The sequence below is a fragment of the Rhipicephalus microplus genome, chromosome X (genome assembly GCF_043290135.1).
Source record: "Rhipicephalus microplus isolate Deutch F79 chromosome X, USDA_Rmic, whole genome shotgun sequence".
Classification (NCBI taxonomy): Eukaryota; Metazoa; Arthropoda; class Arachnida; order Ixodida; family Ixodidae; genus Rhipicephalus; species Rhipicephalus microplus.
Genome location: NC_134710.1, coordinates 177,785,890 through 177,805,373, shown reverse-complemented (window position 1 = coordinate 177,805,373; position 19,484 = coordinate 177,785,890). Strand labels below are relative to the sequence as shown.

Here is a 19,484-nt window from a genome sequence, read left to right as displayed (position 1 = left end):
ATTTACTAACAAGTTCAAACTCTGATGATAATTAAGGACAGACATCTAAAAAAAATGTGCGTGGCAAGACAATGCTGAGTGTATCAAATGTGACTATGCCTTATCTGTTTTTATATTGTTGCCCCTCCTTCAGGACATGTTCCTAGCTCTGCGTTGCTGCAAAACGAGAAAAAATTGAGTACTTTTTTGCCACTTTTTGTAATATTTGTGTATGAAGCAACACAAATTTTTCTTTGTTACTTGATGGTCATCCAAAAAAATTTGATGAATTGCTTATCTGGAGAACTCATTTTAGCAATACACAAACACATTTTTGGGATACATCCTCCCACCCCACGATAAAAAACGCATGATCAACAGAAAGTTAATTAAAAATGAATCATTAAAAATGACTGCAATTCTGTGGAGTTCAGAAGTGGTCGGATCGTACACAAAAATAGTTGAACTCTTCTTATACGACTACTCTTACCGTGCAGTTTTCATTATACCTTTCTTTGAGTGTGCATGCGTTTGTATGTGGGAAATATCATTGAAAAAAAGTTAAAAAATCAAATGTGCACACAAAAAATTTGGAATTGATTATTATCAACACGCTGACATGTCACTAATTTCACTTTATTAGACATTTTTCATTATAATAAAGCAAGTCCAACCCCTTAAAGGCAAAATATCACTCAACTGAATTACCTCGAACAAAATGCGCGTTTCTGTTACACAAGCTTCAAATATTACAGTGTTTTGAAACTATAAATATACTGTGAAAGATGGAACATACATCTTTCTTTCAAAGAATAAGGATGAGTGTGCCACATCTTTGGCAACAAAACCAAGTATCCCCATTTTTGCTGCTGTCAGTGGCAAACATGGCACTTTGGCAAAGTGTGCGAATGTGCTACTGCTAAGAAGGGGTGCGAAATTAACAAGTCTCACTCAACTTGACTTCAGTGCCACATATGAAAATACAACAGATTAAACAAGGCAAGTAGCACTTGGTGGTACAGTATCTGCAAACAGAAAATTAAACAGTACCATCATATCTATAAAAACAAAACCTTAATATTCACTTTGACGGGACCACACAAAAAAGGCTTACAATCCGGGTGCCATACAATAATAAAAAAACCTAATAACGCAAGCATAATAACTGGGGTTTTACGTCCCGAAACCACGATATGAATATGAAAGACTCCATAGTGGAGAGCACCAGGAAGTTTGACCCTCTGGTGTTTTTATGGTGCGCTTACATCGCACAGTACAAAGGCCTCTAGCATCTCGCCTCCGTCGAAATGAGACCGCTGCAGCCGCAATCAAACCCGCAAACTTTAGGTCAGCAGCCAAGCACCGCAACTGTTACACCACCGCAGCGAACAACCACAAGTACAAGCGTTAACGCTCACGCCTGCTATAAAAAAACGTAATGACGTCGTGAACAAGCTCGTAGCACGAACCTTTACTGCTCCACATACAGTCGAAACCCGCAATAACGAAAACGCCGGGGAAAACGAAAAATTTCGTTTTCGCGAGAATTTCGTTGCCGCGAGTGCGAGACGTAAAAACAGCGATACGGCCAGTAGAACGAAAATTTATTGCCAGAAGTCGGTCAACTTACTTTGCCGACCCTTGCCATGCAACCATTTCAAAGCTCTTCCTTCACACTGAAAAAGTGGTCCATTGCTACGTCGTCGTCATGTGCGCCGAAAAAGGAGCGAAGGTTGTCCAGCGCATCCAAAACAACCCGCGGGTTGGGTTTCTCCACGTGCGTCTTTTCTTGGTCCTCGGTGTTGTCAGCTTTGCACACACTTTCGATAATGGCCTCGTTGGTCACTTTCTCGTACACAACTACATCGTCACTGACGCGAATGAACGCATCAACGGTGAGTTCAAGTGGGATGTCGATGGCTCGCAATTCCCCCCAGGCGTTGGTCAGGGATAGAAGCACTGCACTGCCACCACTCTCGCCGTCAAGTGCGCCTTCGTCGAAATCTTCGTCTGGCGAGGCTGAAGCTCAATCCGTGCGCGATGATTGCACGGTGGTGGTGAAGCCCGCATAATCATTTCCCATCGCCTGATCATTTGCCATCGCCTGCTGCAGTGTGGCCAGGCATGTTGCTTGACACAGACCCCATCGCCGATTTAAGTAAACGAAAATGGCGATACCCACGTTTACAAATTTTGAGTGCGCATAACATGCATACGAGCATATTTTCAACAGAACCTTTTTCGGGAGAGTAAAATAAGGCCTGCACCGTGGTAGAAAATTCGTTAATGCGGGATCGCTGTCCAAAAACATTTCATTGCCGCGAGATACGTAATACATGGGCTTCTATGAACGTTCGCCGGGGATCCGGAAATATTTCATTGCCGAGGGAATTTCGTACTTGCGGGGTTTCGTTATTGCGGGTTTGAACTGCATACTAAATTATTTTAAAACATAAACAGCTAAGTATTTCATTACAGGAGTCGTGGGCAAACAGATTCTCCCATTTAAACAAAAAGTTTAACTTAATAGGCCTTTATTCCAATAAAGAGAGTCCAAAAATTGTCTACAATAAAAACTTGACTGTGAGAAAGACAGCAAAACTATGTTGGACACAACCTCCCTTCAAAAAGATCGGATACAGAGCGATGGCGACGAAGCACATTTTTTGCGTTCTCATGTTGGTAGGTAGTTGAGCAGGTGACGAATATTGCGCGCCGATTAACACGCATTTAGCACTTCGCATGCTCGCCGATGCACGAAAGTGGATGACATCAACAGTTCTGCACAACTGTTCCCATCATGCATAATTTTGCATTGAATGGCAAGCTGGCCACCTTAGACAAGAGTGGCGTCACTCATCCTGTGTACGGAAGTCAGCAGCTCATCAACAACCTCTGCACTGCAAGTGTCAAGATTCCCTCGAATGTCTCATTTTCTGAGTGTGCAGTAATGGACAGCAAGTTGAAACTGCGCACTGGTCCAACAGCAACAACTCATGACAACAGCACAATCGACGCAAGCAGAGCTGATGCAAGTGGCCGCAATTCCATCATAGGCTTATGGCAACATGAAAACTTTTGCCAAAATTCAGTTGGACTGGCTTGCAAAGAAGCAAAGCATAGTTCAGATCAGGAATCGTCACTTGTTCAGCTGTCTTTCTCAATGGTACGCGATAAACAGATTTTTTAAGGCACATTTGCTTTTTCAGATATTTTTACAAGCTCTTGAGGGTTAAAAAATCGGCAGTCGACAGTAGCATCTCGATTTTCTAGCAGTCAATATGAGAGAGAGCACACGAGTTTTCACCAGGACCAAACAAATTTGTGATAGAATGCATGTCATTGCATAATCAGAGGCCCCACAGTAAAGACCATTTTAAAATTAAGTGGAAAAGCACTCCAAGTCTTACATAGCAACAGATAATCACTTGTATTCTGGCTATCACAGGCCAAGATTTTTTATATTTCTGTTGCTGTCATTATAAATGCAAACTACCATGCTTTTTAAATAAAGACAATGATATCAAATTTCTTCAATAAGTTCTGGCATTTGGCAAGCCAAAACATATAACTTCAGGGATGGCGAAGTGCAAAACTCTGCAGCACCATGTTTTAGGACAACCACTCAGAAGGACAAATTCATGGCACAGACGGGAGGACTCATCTATTGCCACAGTCTGCAAAAACGGCACAAAAAAACCTGTAGATGCCATCGATAGGAGCCAAACCATCAACACCATCAACAGTACCATAAGCTGCTGTTACCAGGAAAGCACTTTTAGTTCAGAGAATTAAGCACTTGGATTTCTCCTGGTCGTCTGCAATTTCATTCTGAACAAATTTACCCTATACCAACTCACCCACTTGTCTATTTTGCTTCATTAGAACCTGTCACCTTAACTAGAAATACTGCAGAGGCTGCCAGAGGGAACTGGAAGTAATAACATTGAAAAAGGTAGGTAGAAGTCTTGGGAAAATGAAGAATTCAGAACAATCGGACATTTTAGACATACCATACAAAAAGTTGTCATGCTAACCACTTTGCGACAAGAAGAATAACAACCTGCATGAAAAAGTTCGTATTAAATGCAATATCAATGTACAGTGAGATGCGAATGCGTGAACAGTGTGGCATCCCCAATCTTTACTGGTTCGCATTTTTACTTTCAAGCAGCTGTAGCCTGAATGGTAATAAAAAGCCAAGAGAGTTGTTAATGATACAATAAAAAGCCATTGTATCATGTTCTACCAATGACAGCTCATCTTACCACAAGCATGTTTTTGTTGCATCGTCTGCACTCTGAGAAGCTGTTTGAGTACTTGACGTACTTGGATCTATTGCGGTGCGTCATGGACCTGTCTCAGGCAGTCTTTGCTTTTAAGGGGTGATAATAACATACTTTTTGTTTTACTTGACAAGTTTGGTCTACTCTCATGACAAAAAATCAAGACAATAATTAGACTCCAAGTAGGTTATAATCACTTAAAAAAAAACAAGGTGGCTATTAAAAATTAAAAAAAGCTCACGTCTAAGTACCATGGAAGTTGTCACCAGGATGCTTGCCTTCTATTCAATAATAACAATAATAATATTAATAAATATGTGAGGTTATGTCCCTAGCTGGTGTTCTTCAACGTGCGCTGACATCCCACACCACATGAGCCTTTAGCGTTTCTCCTCGCGACCGCTGTGGCCGGGATCAAACCTTCGAGTCAGCAGCCAAGTACCTCAACCGCTTGCTACACCACCGCAGTGGACGCCATTCCATTTCACATGAGGAGTTCACCAAAGCCACATGCTTGAAATAATAATTCCCAAGCTCTCGTAATGGAAGAAATCGTATTAAAAAGCACATCTTTGCCACTTGGCTTAGCTATTTGATTGATTGATATATGGGGTTTATTGTCCCAGAACCACGATATGATCATGAGACGCCGTAGTGGAAGGCTCCGGAAATTTCGACCACCTGGGGTTCTTTAACGTGCACCCAAATCTGAGCACACGGTCCTACAACGTTTCCGCCTCATGGGAAATACAGCCGCCGCAGCCGGTATTCGGATTAGCTGTTTCATTTCACCATTTCAAACAAGTTTTAGAGACAAAATTTTGGGCACTTCTTCAGCCTAAACAATTACGTTTTTGGTACTTCTGATGGCCAGATACGGATGAAATTTTCCCTTCATATTCCTTGACATGTGAAGAATACAATTATCTTTTTCATGACCTGATTTACTATTATTAGTATCATGAACTAAAAGCGAGCAATTAGTATGGATTGAGCATTTTGACACTTCTCACAGTACAATTTTTTTCATAAAAATGTCATTCTTGTTACAGTGAAATACCATTATAACGAACCTCAGATCAATGTTTTCAGATTAAAGAGTATTTTGAAAATCCCCCTCTCAATGTCCATTGATTCAATGTAAAAGTATTTCATTACTACAAATGTCACAGCAATGAATGTTTCAGAATAACGAATAAAATTTGATCGCGTGGCAATCTTAATAGCACTTCAAAATAACAAATTACTTGCAGCGATCAACCGTATTTACTCGCATAATCTTAGCCCTTCCTTCGCGCAAATCTGATGAAAAGTTGGAGGGGTGTGATAATTACGCGAGGAAAATTTTCCACAAAAACGTACAGAGTGAAAAAGAAACTGAAGTTGTCGCAAATCTGGATTCTCACACCAGGAACTATAACTAAGTACTGATCAAGACTTACTTTAACAATAAAACCACAGGTTCAACACAAAGCGATTTATTTGCAGACACTAAAGCCACTGTCCACTGTTTCAAAGGCCTTCGTATGGAGACCCTTGACAAAACAAAGAAGTTCTGCATCAAGCTGGAGGTATTTTGCACTCTTAGGCCCACCAAACATCTGATGCATGTTGGCAGCCTCTAACTTCTCGTGCTGCCCTCATCAGTAGCGAACACAGAACTCGCCGACTCCAAAGTGCCTGCCGGCAACCCTATCGTCGTCATTTTAAGCACGGTCAATCACTTTCAACTTAAAAGCAGCCATGTACCCTTCGTATCAACACATCTTGTTACCACACGCTGTACAGACTTTATTAACACACCGCAACGGACGCTTGCCATTATGGCTTGGATTGGATTAGAGCACCGTGCGTTGGTAGTATTGATAGTTTTTAAAAGATGGCGCTAGGCTGTGCGTTATCATCAGTGGTTGAAAGAAGTAGACATTACTGCTGCAATCGTCGCGAATGCGCTAATGAGTACTTGCAGAAAAATAAAATCATATTTTTGTTGGCCAATTTGTGGAGGAATAGTGCAAGAATTATGCGAGTGCGAGGATTACGGGAGTAAATACAGCGAATGCCCAGCTCCATACTATGTGGCACTATTATTATCATCAAAGCTTTCCGATCATTTCTCCATAATTTGCACTATGCTATCGCAGCACCTCCTGTCGTTTTTCCACTCCGTTCAGCGATTTAACCACATTGAACCTTGCCCACTGGCCTAGCTTGGCAACCTTTGTTCAGGCGACTGTGAACGTCGTTCAATTGTCATTTAACAATCAGTGTTAGCAACACCTAGTTAGACATTCGTTTCTACATTTGCCGTTCGCCATGAGCACAGGGAACAGCATAAGAAAGAAGCGGACGCAGTTCTCTTTGCAAAAAAAAGTGGACATCAATTCACAAATAGACGCTGGTAAAAAGCAAATCCACATTGCGAATGAGAGGGGGGTTGGACCATCAACTATCACGCCCATCCTGAAGGATTGACAAAAGATCATCATGCACCGAGGGTCCCAACTCGCACAATCAAGAAAACGGCTCCGACTAGGGAACTTTCAGGACGTGGATTCTGCAGTGCTCACGTGGTTCCAACACTCATGTTCTCAAAATGTCCGCTGTCGGGACCCATGCTGCAGGAAAAAAGCCTGGCAACTGGCTTTTGCTCTAGACATCACGGGCTTCGAAGCAAGCACGGGGTGGCTCGATCGTTTTCATTTCGCACTTTCATTTCCTGTGCACCTGTCATCATGGTAGAGCTAGAACTAGTGGGACATACAGTATCCCCAGAATGGAGGCAGAGGCATCTAGCAAACTTCACCGCTTAGGGAAGGGCTCATCAGCTGTGGCACATTTACCTCCTCAGATCCTCGCACCCCACTTTCTAATCATGCCGCTATAACACAAACAACACGTTGAAGAAGCCTAGCTCAACTGTTCGCTTTGCACCAATTGACATAATTACCGACATTGAGTTATGCTGTAGAAGTGCTCGTAGTTATGACGAGCTCTGAACTCCAAATTCTTGAGGCAGCGTGTTCACATCATACAAGTACGCAGTTACCTCTCCATTACAAATACTAGAATGCGAAGTTGTTTACTGGCCCTTTTACATGGGAGTTCTCACACACTGAGACAGATTTCTTTCTAGCAACAATGGTGTGCATTTTTGCATATAGAGTCAGCTTTAAAGAGCAAAATGAGCCAGTAGCCGGTGCTTGCAAAATGTCATGGAAGTACCGTAATTAAATTAATGTACTCTTGACACCTGAATTTTCTAGCAAAAAATTTGATTGTATTCCTTTTTTTTTTATCGCGCAACAATCACACCCTGACCTCACCATGGCGCCATAGCAACGTGGCACCGGCCCTGAAAATGCTCAAACTGTTTTCAAGTGGCCACCACACGAAACAGTGAGGTAGCATCTTGCCTTGCAACGAAAGCAGTTTACAACGCATGCAACACAAAAAGTTCTTCAGCACAATATTCATTGGTTATGGTAACAGTAGCCATAATCAGAATGTCAGCTAGCAACTTTTTTTTCTCACAAAAATTTTACCATGAAAGTAATCTTGGCCCCTAGCAAAAACTTGCTATCATTATGCAAGTACAATAAGATATTGGTACAGACAAAGGCTCTTTAAGCTCTCCAAGTTGTTTAAGTATGTTAAGTATGTAATATTTAACACTCCCCAGTACTAATACATACCTGCTAAGTATAAGGATTCTAAATCCGGGAGATTTCCGCACGTTCGACGGTTTCGATACTAAAGTTCATATCATCCGCCGTGATTAGGATAAGTGTTTGGAACATGCATTCGAATTTTAGCCCAATCGACAGTGGAGTTTGGCTGGGAAAGTTCACAAATTTGTATCTGCCGCGGTTCGCAAAAAGCCTGAAGCGGATTGACCTGCATTTTTGTCAATGGGGCTAGATCATGCAAAGAAACATCGATTTCCGGAAGAATTTCATGACAACCATAGAAAAGAAAGAAACGGTCGGAATCCGGGTGTCTCCCGGACAGGTATGCTAATACATAACAAATTTGAGTATATTTGAGAGCTTTTTCTGAACCGTAATATTTCACATGTTACAGGTAGAGTGAACTTACAATCGAGCAGTCGCAGTTCACAGTGGTCTGTAATGCATCATCCTCGTCTGTCTGGCTGATGTCAAACAGGTTCACCAGGCCATCCATGCTGGACGAGGCCATGCAGTTGGGCTTCGACGGATGGAACTTGATCTGACGCCCACAGGAAAGATGAGCTGTTGTTTGCTAACCTGCACACGGCTTTTTTTCTGAATGGGCCCTACTGCTGCTATGCTGCAGGTGCCCATGAATGCCTAGATATCCATACTTTTCACCCAAGAGGGCCTGGGTCCTAACATGCCAACAAATGCATGCCAAGAAAGCACTGCATTTCATCTGGCTAGCCTACACACCATTTTGTGGCTCAAAACTACGAGCACATTGCATTGAACATATGACAAATTCCTTGTGTAGCAGCCGTTCAGTAAACTGATTGGTACTAGGATGTTTACCAGACTAATGTCGCATTACCAACGTTACAAGAGTTGTTACACAGCATGAAGACCTTATGCTAGCAGCTGAACTTTACACAAACAATGTACCACGACATTGCCAGATGGTACTTACATTATTTTGTCCCATGCAACAACTAATAACGCTTTTGCCGGGTAAGCTAGAGATGGTACTAGACTAGACTAGCCTCTGTATAGTGAAGTGAAATACTCTAGTAGAGCATTTTACTTTTAATCCTAACATTGAATCCTTAAGAAATGAGCCATATACGAGATATGAAAAAGGCCTTTCAAGTGAGCAGCAACAATAACTGAGATAATGTTAAAACCCCCCACCCACTTTTTTTTCTGTCCAGACCTTTGTGGTGCTTAATTTTGTGACTGCAGGCCCACTAGCTGACTGTAAACTGGTTTTCACTATCTGGTTTTCTTAACCAAGTGCCTAGAAGCTACAAGTACAGAGGCATTTTTGCATTTCAGCTTCATCATGATACAGCTGCTGTGGCTGGACTTTGAACATCAAGCACTGCACCAGAATAAGCAGATAATTAGATTTTAAGCCAGATTTCAAGCTCAAACTGGGGTTTCGAAACCTCAAGTATTAGTCTAATTTTCAGAAGTTAATCACCTGTGAAATTTTCCTACCATTCTCAGCCAAACAAATGTACTCCTCCTAGTATGCATAAATCTGTTGTCCTCCCAGCTTTCCAATCACAAAGCTTACTTTACAGTCGACAATACTAAAATAAATAAATTTGGTCTACAAAATAAATTGTATAGCCTCCTACCTGTGTGATGTCATCACTATGGGAGTCCCAATAGCCACCAAGGATTTTGTTGCTCCTGAAATCCCTGAAAAAGATGCCAGAATACGTCAATGGCTGGGCAACAAACCACCATAGACAAGTGAAACAAAAAGAGTCATGGAGAAAGAAAGTTACGCTTGTTAGATTATCAATTTATGAAGTAAAACAATTTCTTTTAACATGTTTGTCAATACCAGGCTAGTAACATAAAGCATAACATAAAATACAAATATGCATGTTTTTATGTGCCCTACTTTGCAAGGTCAAAATGTTACTATTAGGTAGACCAGCCTCACTCAGTCTTTCTGATACAAAAGCACTGCCACAGAACACAGCTGAGATTGACAATGAGCAATTATTTTATCCGAAACAAAAGTCTAAACAATAAACAAGGTCACAAGTGTGTTCGAAGGGGCAAGTCTGAAGGCTAGGCAAGTTAAGGGAAGATGCGGATCGAAAAACGCGAGTTTTTTTTTTTCAAAATTACCGATTTTTCATTTTCGCCTGTTTTGATAAGTACCTCTACTGTTATGAAAAAAATAATACAGGTCGATTCATAACTGAAGATGCTGTAAAATTTCATCTAAAGAGCACAAGGTGCCTGTTAAAAGGTCGAAAGTGTGCAGTCTTCGAGCCCCTTGCCACCGATAATGCGCCGCCGCTAGCCATTGTTAATGCATGAGTCGAGCCTCACTCTTCAAATAACAACAGTTTCTCTCGCTGATGCAGCACAAGAAATAAAAAGAATCACTCTTCTGCGCCTTTTTCGAGCGCCGTGACTGGCTTATCACATGGTACGAATCGGGGACCGCCATTGGCCACTGCACGCCTGTATGCGCTGTCAAACATATTTGCGGGGTCCATGTTGTGTCGAGCAGCACAGCTGAACAATGCTTTTCTCGTGAAATTATCTGCGTTATGAATGAAAAAAGGCATTTCTCGCAAGTGAAAGCCGTTGTGCGGCGCGTTCAGTAGGAATAGGCTACGAGCAGCTGGTCCGATTTGCGGAAGTTGTTGGCTTGCAAAAGCCAATGCATCAAAGTCATTCACACCCGTCAGCTGGAAAGTTCGTGATGCGGCAATGGATGACGTCAGCGCCAATCTTAAGAGGTCCAAAGAGCTCGCAGTGAGAGAACTTAGCAGGGACGACATTGCCATTATGTACGACAGTATGTGGCACAAACATGGCTGCCAAATGGCATGACACTGGACTTAGTTTGGATTTCGCAGTCCTGTCGAACTTCTTTCTAGCTTGCAATTGGCACAAGGCTCTGCCAGATGGAGCGGAAGTTTAGCAAGCGTTTCATGGCCTGTGAAGAGTCGGCTCGGCTTGAAAACGCCGAGACGGACAAACTCATGGTGCTGGCGTATTTTAGTCGCAGTGGCCACCACAAGATGGATTGTTCTTTTTTGGTGTGCAAATTTCATCTGATTTAGTAATATCTTCCATAAATAAAAACTCAATTTTAACTTTAAAACTCGTTTTTCTCAAAACACAAGTTTTGCCATTTTTTCCAATGTGCCCCTCCTTTTTTGGGCACTTCTAGTGCTTGGATCTGCATGAAATGTTGCCCAATTTTTTTTCAAAGTATGACAAATGCAATTATCTAGTTTAAATTTCAACATTTTATTGTATAAAAAAATTGTATGTATACCTTTACTAGGGTAGGTGAAATATAGACTTTTTATGTCTATTATTTTTCACGCGCATTACATATTTTGTATGTGCTTCCTAATTAGTTATTTGCACTCTACACTTTATTTGAAGCATTATGAACTATGGATGGTAAAAAATTACAGAATTTTAGGGACGAAAAAAAGGGGGGGGGGGGGGCAAAAGGGTTAAGGTTTTCACTTTGTCATGTTGCAGAGCTAAAAGTGTTAACTTGCAAGACAACTAATTATATATTTGAAATCAGCATATAAAGTTCTATAAACAGCTGAAGTTTCATTGCTCTAGAGTGAATATTAAAGAAAAAGTGTCTTCGAGTAGCATCTCCCCTTAATCTACTACCTATCATATCCACAGTAGCTTGTGCCAGACTTCCCTGCAGTAAATACAGTAGGAAACTCAATTGCAGCAGTTACAGTCAAGCCCACCCCAGATATAACGACTTATCGGTTATAACGACCATATTTCGGTGCACTTGTGATTTTCCTATGCAACCCTTTGAAACTAAGTCCACATACAGCGAACATTTTTCAAGGCCTACTTTTACAACGAACACTTCCGACACATTCGCGGTAAAAATATTGCTCATATGAAGCGGGGGAAAAAAAAACGAACACATCAAAGTATGTGACGGGCGCGCACTCGGGCGGTCCCTCGCAGCAGTTTACTTGCGACGAAGATATTGTAGACCACGTCGAGCACCACACGCAGATTTCAGACACTGCGAGTAAGGCCGCTCACTTTCCAGGTGTTTTTTAACCAAAAAAACGGAAGTGAGAAAAAACAAACAAATAGCAGGCAGCCCGAAGACTGCAGTCAGCTTTCACCCAGCGAACTTTTTTGACACCATCCTTGGCATCTACGACTGCCGACGATTAACGAACAACACCTTCGAGTGCAAGAAGCCATAAATTCACGAAGCGATAACATTTTATCGCAAAGAAGTTGACTGCGGCGCTAAGTGCCGCAAAAGGTTTTTCACCTTTTGGCAACGGTGGAGATCGGTCAATTAGTGATACTGACTTCCCATTGTAAAAAGTAAAACTTTAATGGGTAGTGAAATCAGTAAAAAGTACTACAATTAAACCTCTATATAATAAACTTGCATATAACGAATTCTTTGAAATAACAAATATTTTCTATTCACTGCCGTTACTCCATAGAAGCTTATGTATTTGCGACCTCTATGCAACAAAGTAACAACGGAGCGGGAGACAACCTTGATATAACGAATTTTCGCCACGGACAATGTAGAAATTCAGCCCCGGATTTAGACATTTTGGCACGAGCATGCATCTTCTGCGGTTGGCCCGCCACCAACAAAGCGCGAAGCAACGTGGCGCACTCATGGACCCGGTGACTCCCAGGTGAGAGCGAGCACTTGTTATTCCGCGAGGCGGGCTTGCGCTCCATGAGCCGACGTTACCACCGTTCTTAACCCCCAGCAGCATTTGGGGATGTGCCCTCCCGCTCCAAATGAAAGAAAAGATATTGTTTTCCGCTGGCGATGTCGTAGCTTTTAGTTAGCGTCACATATGTGGGGGCGCACTGGATATAAAGGGTCCACAACGGATCTTCGGAAGTCGACTCGTCGCACGTTTGCATTAGCGTCACAAGTTCGCGGAACCATAGCCTCCGAAATGAGCCGATTTGCTCTGGCAACAACATGACGGCGCGCTATAGCAACAAATTGTAATGTTATACAAAGTAAGGCTGGTAGCCAACTCTTCTGAATCTGATATTGCAGAACTGCTACAAAACGCTGGTGTAAGCAGATATGGCCGCCCCAGGGAGATGTGCTCTTTTCACAGTCTATTCACATTGAAAGCCGACTGATGCTTGTTGAGATAGCATGCACGCCAGCAACGCCACTCTCAAAATCAAAATTCACCGTTGCTACTAGTGACCCCCCCCCCCCCCCCCCCTGCTCGTTCAAGACTGGTGGTTTCCTTTTTGTTTGAGCATTAGACGGCAGTTTTAACACGCGGGGTGGGGGGGGGGGAATGCTATTTTATGCGCCCTTCAGGCGATAAAGATGGGCCAGCTCATTTGATCTCCACTTCAGCAGCACTCGCGCGCCTTTACTCGCTTCTAAAAGTTACGATGCACGAGGCATGTTATCAATTTGTACTTGTTACAGAACATGACGGCGTCGGCAAAAACCAGCTGAGTGTGTCGCATGCAATTGCTATCGCAATAATAACGCAGTTTTTTACCGCTAAATAAGATTTTTGGGTTAGCTCTGCCTTCAGTTCCCCTTTTGTTTTATTTGTGCATTTATTTTTCGAATTTTTTTTACCAAGCCTGCATATAACGAAATCCTCTTCATAACGAATTTTTCCAGGAATTTGCAAATGTCGTCATATCCAAGTTTAACTGTACTGCTTCATGGCAAACAAATCTCACAAGACATAAGCTATTCACTCAATTCAGAAAATTTTTCAAGGCAAGCAGATTTTTGATGATAGTGAAACCACAAAACTGGAGCCTGATGGCCTTGCCTAGACCCTACAGAGCCCCAAAGTTCTGTCAGTAATAGAACTGTTTAGTTTAGGGTGCTTCAGTACCAGCTGCCTCACCATTCACAGGCAAAAGCATTACTGGCACTTTGCCAAAGAGCACACTGTGATGCCTTATGAAAATGCCACTTAGTAGCATACCGCTTGCATCTCGCTTGAGGCAGAGCATAAAGCAAGTGCTGTTATTAAGAAGCAATCTTACTGAAATGCTCTGGGCTTGGATGCTGTTCTTATAAAAGAAGAGGACTTATTTGACCTGATAAAGTGCCAGATTATCTTTCACAAACTAAAGCGTACCATATGAGCGGGGCAACAACGAAATGGCTGAGAGCCACCAAGCTAGCAGCCCTGAGCTGTGACAGATAAAAGGATAAGAAAAATCCAACTCTGCAGTCTCTCGCTTGGCAACATTGGTTCCCCACTTTTCATGCTGCTTGCTGCTTGCAGTGCAAGTTTTGCAGGGTACATATGTGTCCACAAAATTCTATTTCCTCTTTCTTTTTTTAATATTTTGCTGCAGAGCATTGGGTAATGACTCTGTTATTGAGATCATGAGACATGTGGAGTCTAGCACAAAATCTTTTCAAAATAAGGGGTGAAAAATGCGACCAAAAACTGACATTTTGCAACATCAGGGTAAAAGGTTCACTGTACAGTTTGCATTGATGCATTCATTTTTAAAATGCCACCTCAATGCCATAAAGGAAATTCATCCCATCCAGTGATTTCATAACAGCAAAAATATACTTTTACTAGCAAGCAGCATTCCACAAATTATGCAAAGGGCTCTTGCAAACAATTATACAAAAACTGCATAATAACAATTCAGCATGAAGACCTGCAATAAATTTGCAATCTGTAACTTTTTTAAATCAGTACTAGGCAAGCATTTTAAAACTTTACACTGTGCATCACTGACACACACACATAGGGCTACAGAGCCTCTGACAGACTGCGTCTTAGATAAAGAGCTTTGGATGGTTTATTTTCCGTTATGGCAGTGAATAGTCCTCGCTTTCACCTCACAACCCTGAGTTCATCAGAAATAAGCCTGTGTATCATAGAGAAAACCCATGCTGTCATTCCAAGACTGGCATGACTGAAGCTTACAGTGCAATGATTTCGCAATTTGAGACAGGGTAATGTGTTATCTTGGTGGGGAAATAACTGATTTTATCTTTAATCTAAATTAGAAGAAAATTAAATACTCCTTTTTAGCTTAAGCTATTGACATATTTGAAACCTGGTGACCTAAAATTCGGTCGTAAAGCGGGAAAGGAGTAGAGGGAAACATGATAGGAAAAAGCTGGTGCACACAATCATTTACTGCTATTGAGGGGTAAAGCGACATCATAAACAATTGATTTCCAGTAAAGCTTGTAGATGTCAGCAATCATACTTGTATTCATAGTTCTACATTGCATGCATGCATCCACAATTAAGGGACCAAATCTGCTGCATCTCATAACAGCTTGTAGCCCCTTCTCAACTCCAGTATGCTTTTCTCAATGCACTGTTGCTAAAGTGACTTAATCATTCTGCAAATAATCAGAAAATTATAAAACATGTATTTAATTTTCTTTTCAAGGTAGTAAAGGTGGTACTAGCACCCTTTAAAATAAAGTTTATAACCATGCCTATATAACTGGGAGGATTGGAAAATGAGGATTCAAGAAATTGATTAGCAGTGGCCAAGACAAGTCTATTAACAGAAGCACTCGGTGCAATGAAACAGAAAATAATTAGGCTGAGCAAGTGCTCAGCCAATCTTACAATAGTACACATTATTTGGTAAGTGAACAATGGTAATGAGGCAAGATTATTATAGCAAATGGAATACAATAATCTAGTGTCATGTTAACGATTCATGCCATTCTGTTGTATTGCCAGCATCTACTTGTTCAGTCATCGACAGCAACTGTCATGTCGAGCACCCAATTTTTGAGAGGAAGATTATGAAAATGGATACACGAGAGCAGCTCCGACTTGCAAGATGGCAAGACAGATAATGAAGCAATGCAAAGCTGTAAAAAATGGCACCATGAAGGACTCACCAGAAAAGTAGGTATGCGTTGTCATCGTAGAGGTCTGTGCCAGCACACAAAAACTGCTCGTTGCAGTTGAAGTCAAAGCATGACAACGGCTTCACCTTTCCATCTGTGTTGGCTGCACATGTTCCCATCAACAAACCAGCATTCTAGAGGTGCATTTTTTTTCAAGAGAACGAAGAGCATGAGGCAGCCAAAGCATGCTAGAAGTATATTTAATTAAACTCATCTAAAGAGCACCATAATGAAGTGTAGCTAGGTAACAGGTTAAATTCTTATGCAACCTCTTTAACCCCCCACAGTATCTCCTAATCCAGAATTCTGCCAGGTAGATATCATTCATTGCCACCTGTTAATAAGCATTGTCAATTCCAACATTATCAGCGCAGTGTAGGTAGGCTATGTGAATCCTCAACTGCCATTAACTAGGGTATTTTCAACACCCAACAGACTTCAAACTTGTACATGCTTTCCATTAACAGTATATTCAGGAAGCAATCTTTTGATGTGAGAAAAATGCCTCTAGCTAGTCTTAAAAAAAAAAAAAAGAATGCCCGATTGGCCTCACAGGAGAAGAAACCAAATTCTTCTTGTTAGTATTCTCCAACCTTTCTCGTCAAATGTCTGATTCCCTGCATGAAAACTGGAGAACCATTAGCTTAAATGTGCCCTTTCCCATAAACCACACATTGTATTGAAAGACTGATGAAAATTCGAATGTGAGATGACTTTTGAAATCAATTTGCATGGACACACATCATCTACTAAATGCCAAAAACAAGCTAAACACTGACACCAACTTGAGTGGCTTTTGCCTTGGAGCACCTTTAGAGCATAAGTAGCAGGGGTTCGGAGCACAAACTGGTGCTTGTTTATTTTATGTTAACCAGTTAAAAACATCAACTCATCATTTTTCTTTATAGTCTCTTAAATAGGCCCTGAACCATTCATCAATCACAACAATAGAAAAAGCAGCTCATGTCATGTGAAGCATAGATAACAAGATGGTCAGTTAGGGCCATGAAAGGGATAGCAAGGGATCGAAAATGTAACCCAAGATGGCAGATGGTTAGGTGGTGCGCCGAAATAGGAAATTTGCAGGCATTAAATGGTATCAGCTAACACAGAACAGGAAAAATGGGAGAATATTGAGAGTGGCTTTCATCCTTCAGCGAGACACAAGAAAGCCCTACAATATTGATGAACTTATCAAATCAGGTTGAAGTAACTGCTAATTTCAATCAGAATGACACACTTCCTACAGAAACCAGCTCTTATCTACTTGCCCTCGAAAATGCCCGCACAAACAGAAATGAAACGCAATGCTGTTAAAGGGACACTAAAGAGCAACAATGACTTCGTTTAGATTAATAAACTATACTCTCAAGAACTCTAATGCCACATGTTTCACCATCATAAGTTCATGTATTAATTATTAGCATAGAATATCAAGGTTGAAAATCTTGAAGTGTGACTTCACCAACTTCAAAATGTATTGTTTGTATTTGAGGCTAGGTGTTTTCTGAAACTTCATATGCTAGGTCTCTGGGACACACAGATGGCAATGAATTTTTTTTTTATCTATTACAAGCTATATAGAACCCAGTAGATTCCTTTAAAGTCTTCAAATCTTCTACGTCAAGGTGTTTGGTAAGAGATTCTCAAGATGGCACCTTCGCCCCGCTCATGGGTATTGTTAGTCTCTCCTCTTGCTCTGTTAGCTGCTCTCAAGGTGGTTTTGGCTGCTTATGCCAAGAATGTTATTTTTTATGAGGGGGACACGATCAAAGCACACCCAGCACCCGCAGTTCTCCCTATTTGAAAAACACATTAAGCGTCATCAAAGCATAAGTGCACGTATAGGTATACGGTGTTGCCCCGCTGTGTGACACCGGTTTCTTATAGTATTTAGGTTGGCATTCTGAACGCAGGCAATATTGTTCTGAATTTAGAAAGCTAGCATTAATTATACAAAGCGATATAGCAATCACGATTCAATTTCAGCATTTCCAGATGCAAAGCTGCAAATTACAGCAAAAAAGTTGCAAACAAAATTTTCGCTGTCAGGGGTCTTAACGGTGTATGACAAGATCGCTTTTGATCATGAACCAGTGATGTCTGCCAAGATAAGCTTACCGCTAGTGAGCTTTAATGTCACCAGGCTGTTCCTTGTCGCTCAGTAACCCATAGTTTTAAGGTTTATGTTTATATATATATATATATATATATATCTATATATATATATACACACACACACAACAGGGTTGTTTAATGTTTGCTTTCTACTTTCTCATGAAGACGCAATGTCTTCAGAGCATGCCTATGCTGAGGCACTGAGCATGCGCAAAGCTTATGCACTGCTTGCTAGCTTGTCCCATGCGTTTTCAGCCATTGTACGCTGCATGCCAGAGCCTTCAGTGCCACATGTTAGATCAGATGCTAAATGATACCATGTGTCCAGTGCTTAAATATAGCTCTACGTCGCTTATGGTTCCGGAGGCAGCTTCTGGTGGGCTACAGTTGTCCCTAAGCTCTTACTGTTCAGCTCTGTTAAACAGCATAGCAAGCACGCAGGTCACGCAGACAAGCTTTGAAACTTCCTTTTTAATAACTAAGGCTGTTTGAAAACTACAAATGCATTTACTCCCCCGACAAACAAACATACAGAAAAAAAACTTTTGTCAGGGTTTTTTTTAGCATACCTGTATGAAAGCATGCATTCTCCTTTGAATGATCTTTGCTTCAAATAACTTTGAAAAGTGATCCTGTGACAGAGGTTTTACTTCTTAATGATTGGCATCACTAGCAGAGTCCTGATAAATGCCACAAAAAGACCATGCAGCAATGAAATACAATGAACTTGTCAACAGCTCGTCATATGTAGGCACTAGAGCAAAGGTCTCACAACTAAGCTGTACAAGGAAATTTTCGTTTCTACAAAATTCAGTGATCAAATGAAATTCCTAGGCCATTGCTGCTATTTATCTCAAGAATATTCCACAACCCATCTTCTTCCGATAATTGCAGCATCTGATCACTCCTGCTTGTAATGCTCTCAATCAATGTTTCTAACAAACATTTTCCTTTCCCCAAGTATTGACAGCCATCAAGTTTGCAGTCTTCAAGAGAAATACAACAAAGTAATAATAGATCAACAAAACTGACTCAAGTGAAAGTTTAATTTTTACACCAATGGCTTCAAGCTCGTATTCTGCATTATGCCACGCTAATGAATGCAATACGAAAGAGGTAAAAAAAGATGAATCAACTTAGATTACTCCCCCAGAAACTCTACATTGTTTTACGCCTTAACTTAGTTTCATGAGAAATTGACGGAAGCTGCAAAGTTTCACAAGGCTTGTAGCAAACTAATTTATGTAAAGACCTTGAAGGGTCCCTTAAACATTTTTTCAAGTAACCATGGTATGGGTTCACTGTAAGAGCTTATTGTCTCATGAATTCATTTGTAGACTATATCCTGTACAAGTGGAGCTACAAAGTTTTCTTGCACGCTGCAATCCCATTCTCTCTTCTTTTATCCTGATGAAAGCGCTGGAAGCTAAGCAGGGGGGTGTGGTAGGGGTAGAGAAAATACCACCCGACATTGAGCTCTTACTCTTTTTTCTTCGAATATGCAGCTTTCTC

At 41.3% G+C, this 19,484-nt stretch overlaps 1 protein-coding gene across 5 annotated transcripts in view; it reads right to left on the bottom strand.

The window, feature by feature from the left end:
- LOC119177223 (uncharacterized) overlaps positions 1-19,484 on the bottom strand; it is a 70,599-nt gene that overhangs the window by 33,557 nt on the left and 17,558 nt on the right. For all 5 annotated transcript variants that reach the window (XM_037428641.2, XM_037428642.2, XM_075878277.1 and 2 more), the window contains 3 exons: positions 15,846-15,957; positions 9,583-9,646; positions 8,364-8,495 (listed from right to left, as the gene is read on the bottom strand). In XM_037428641.2, the coding sequence (XP_037284538.2) occupies positions 8,364-8,495; positions 9,583-9,646; positions 15,846-15,957 (308 nt within the window). The remainder of the gene's footprint in view (positions 1-8,363; positions 8,496-9,582; positions 9,647-15,845; positions 15,958-19,484) is intronic.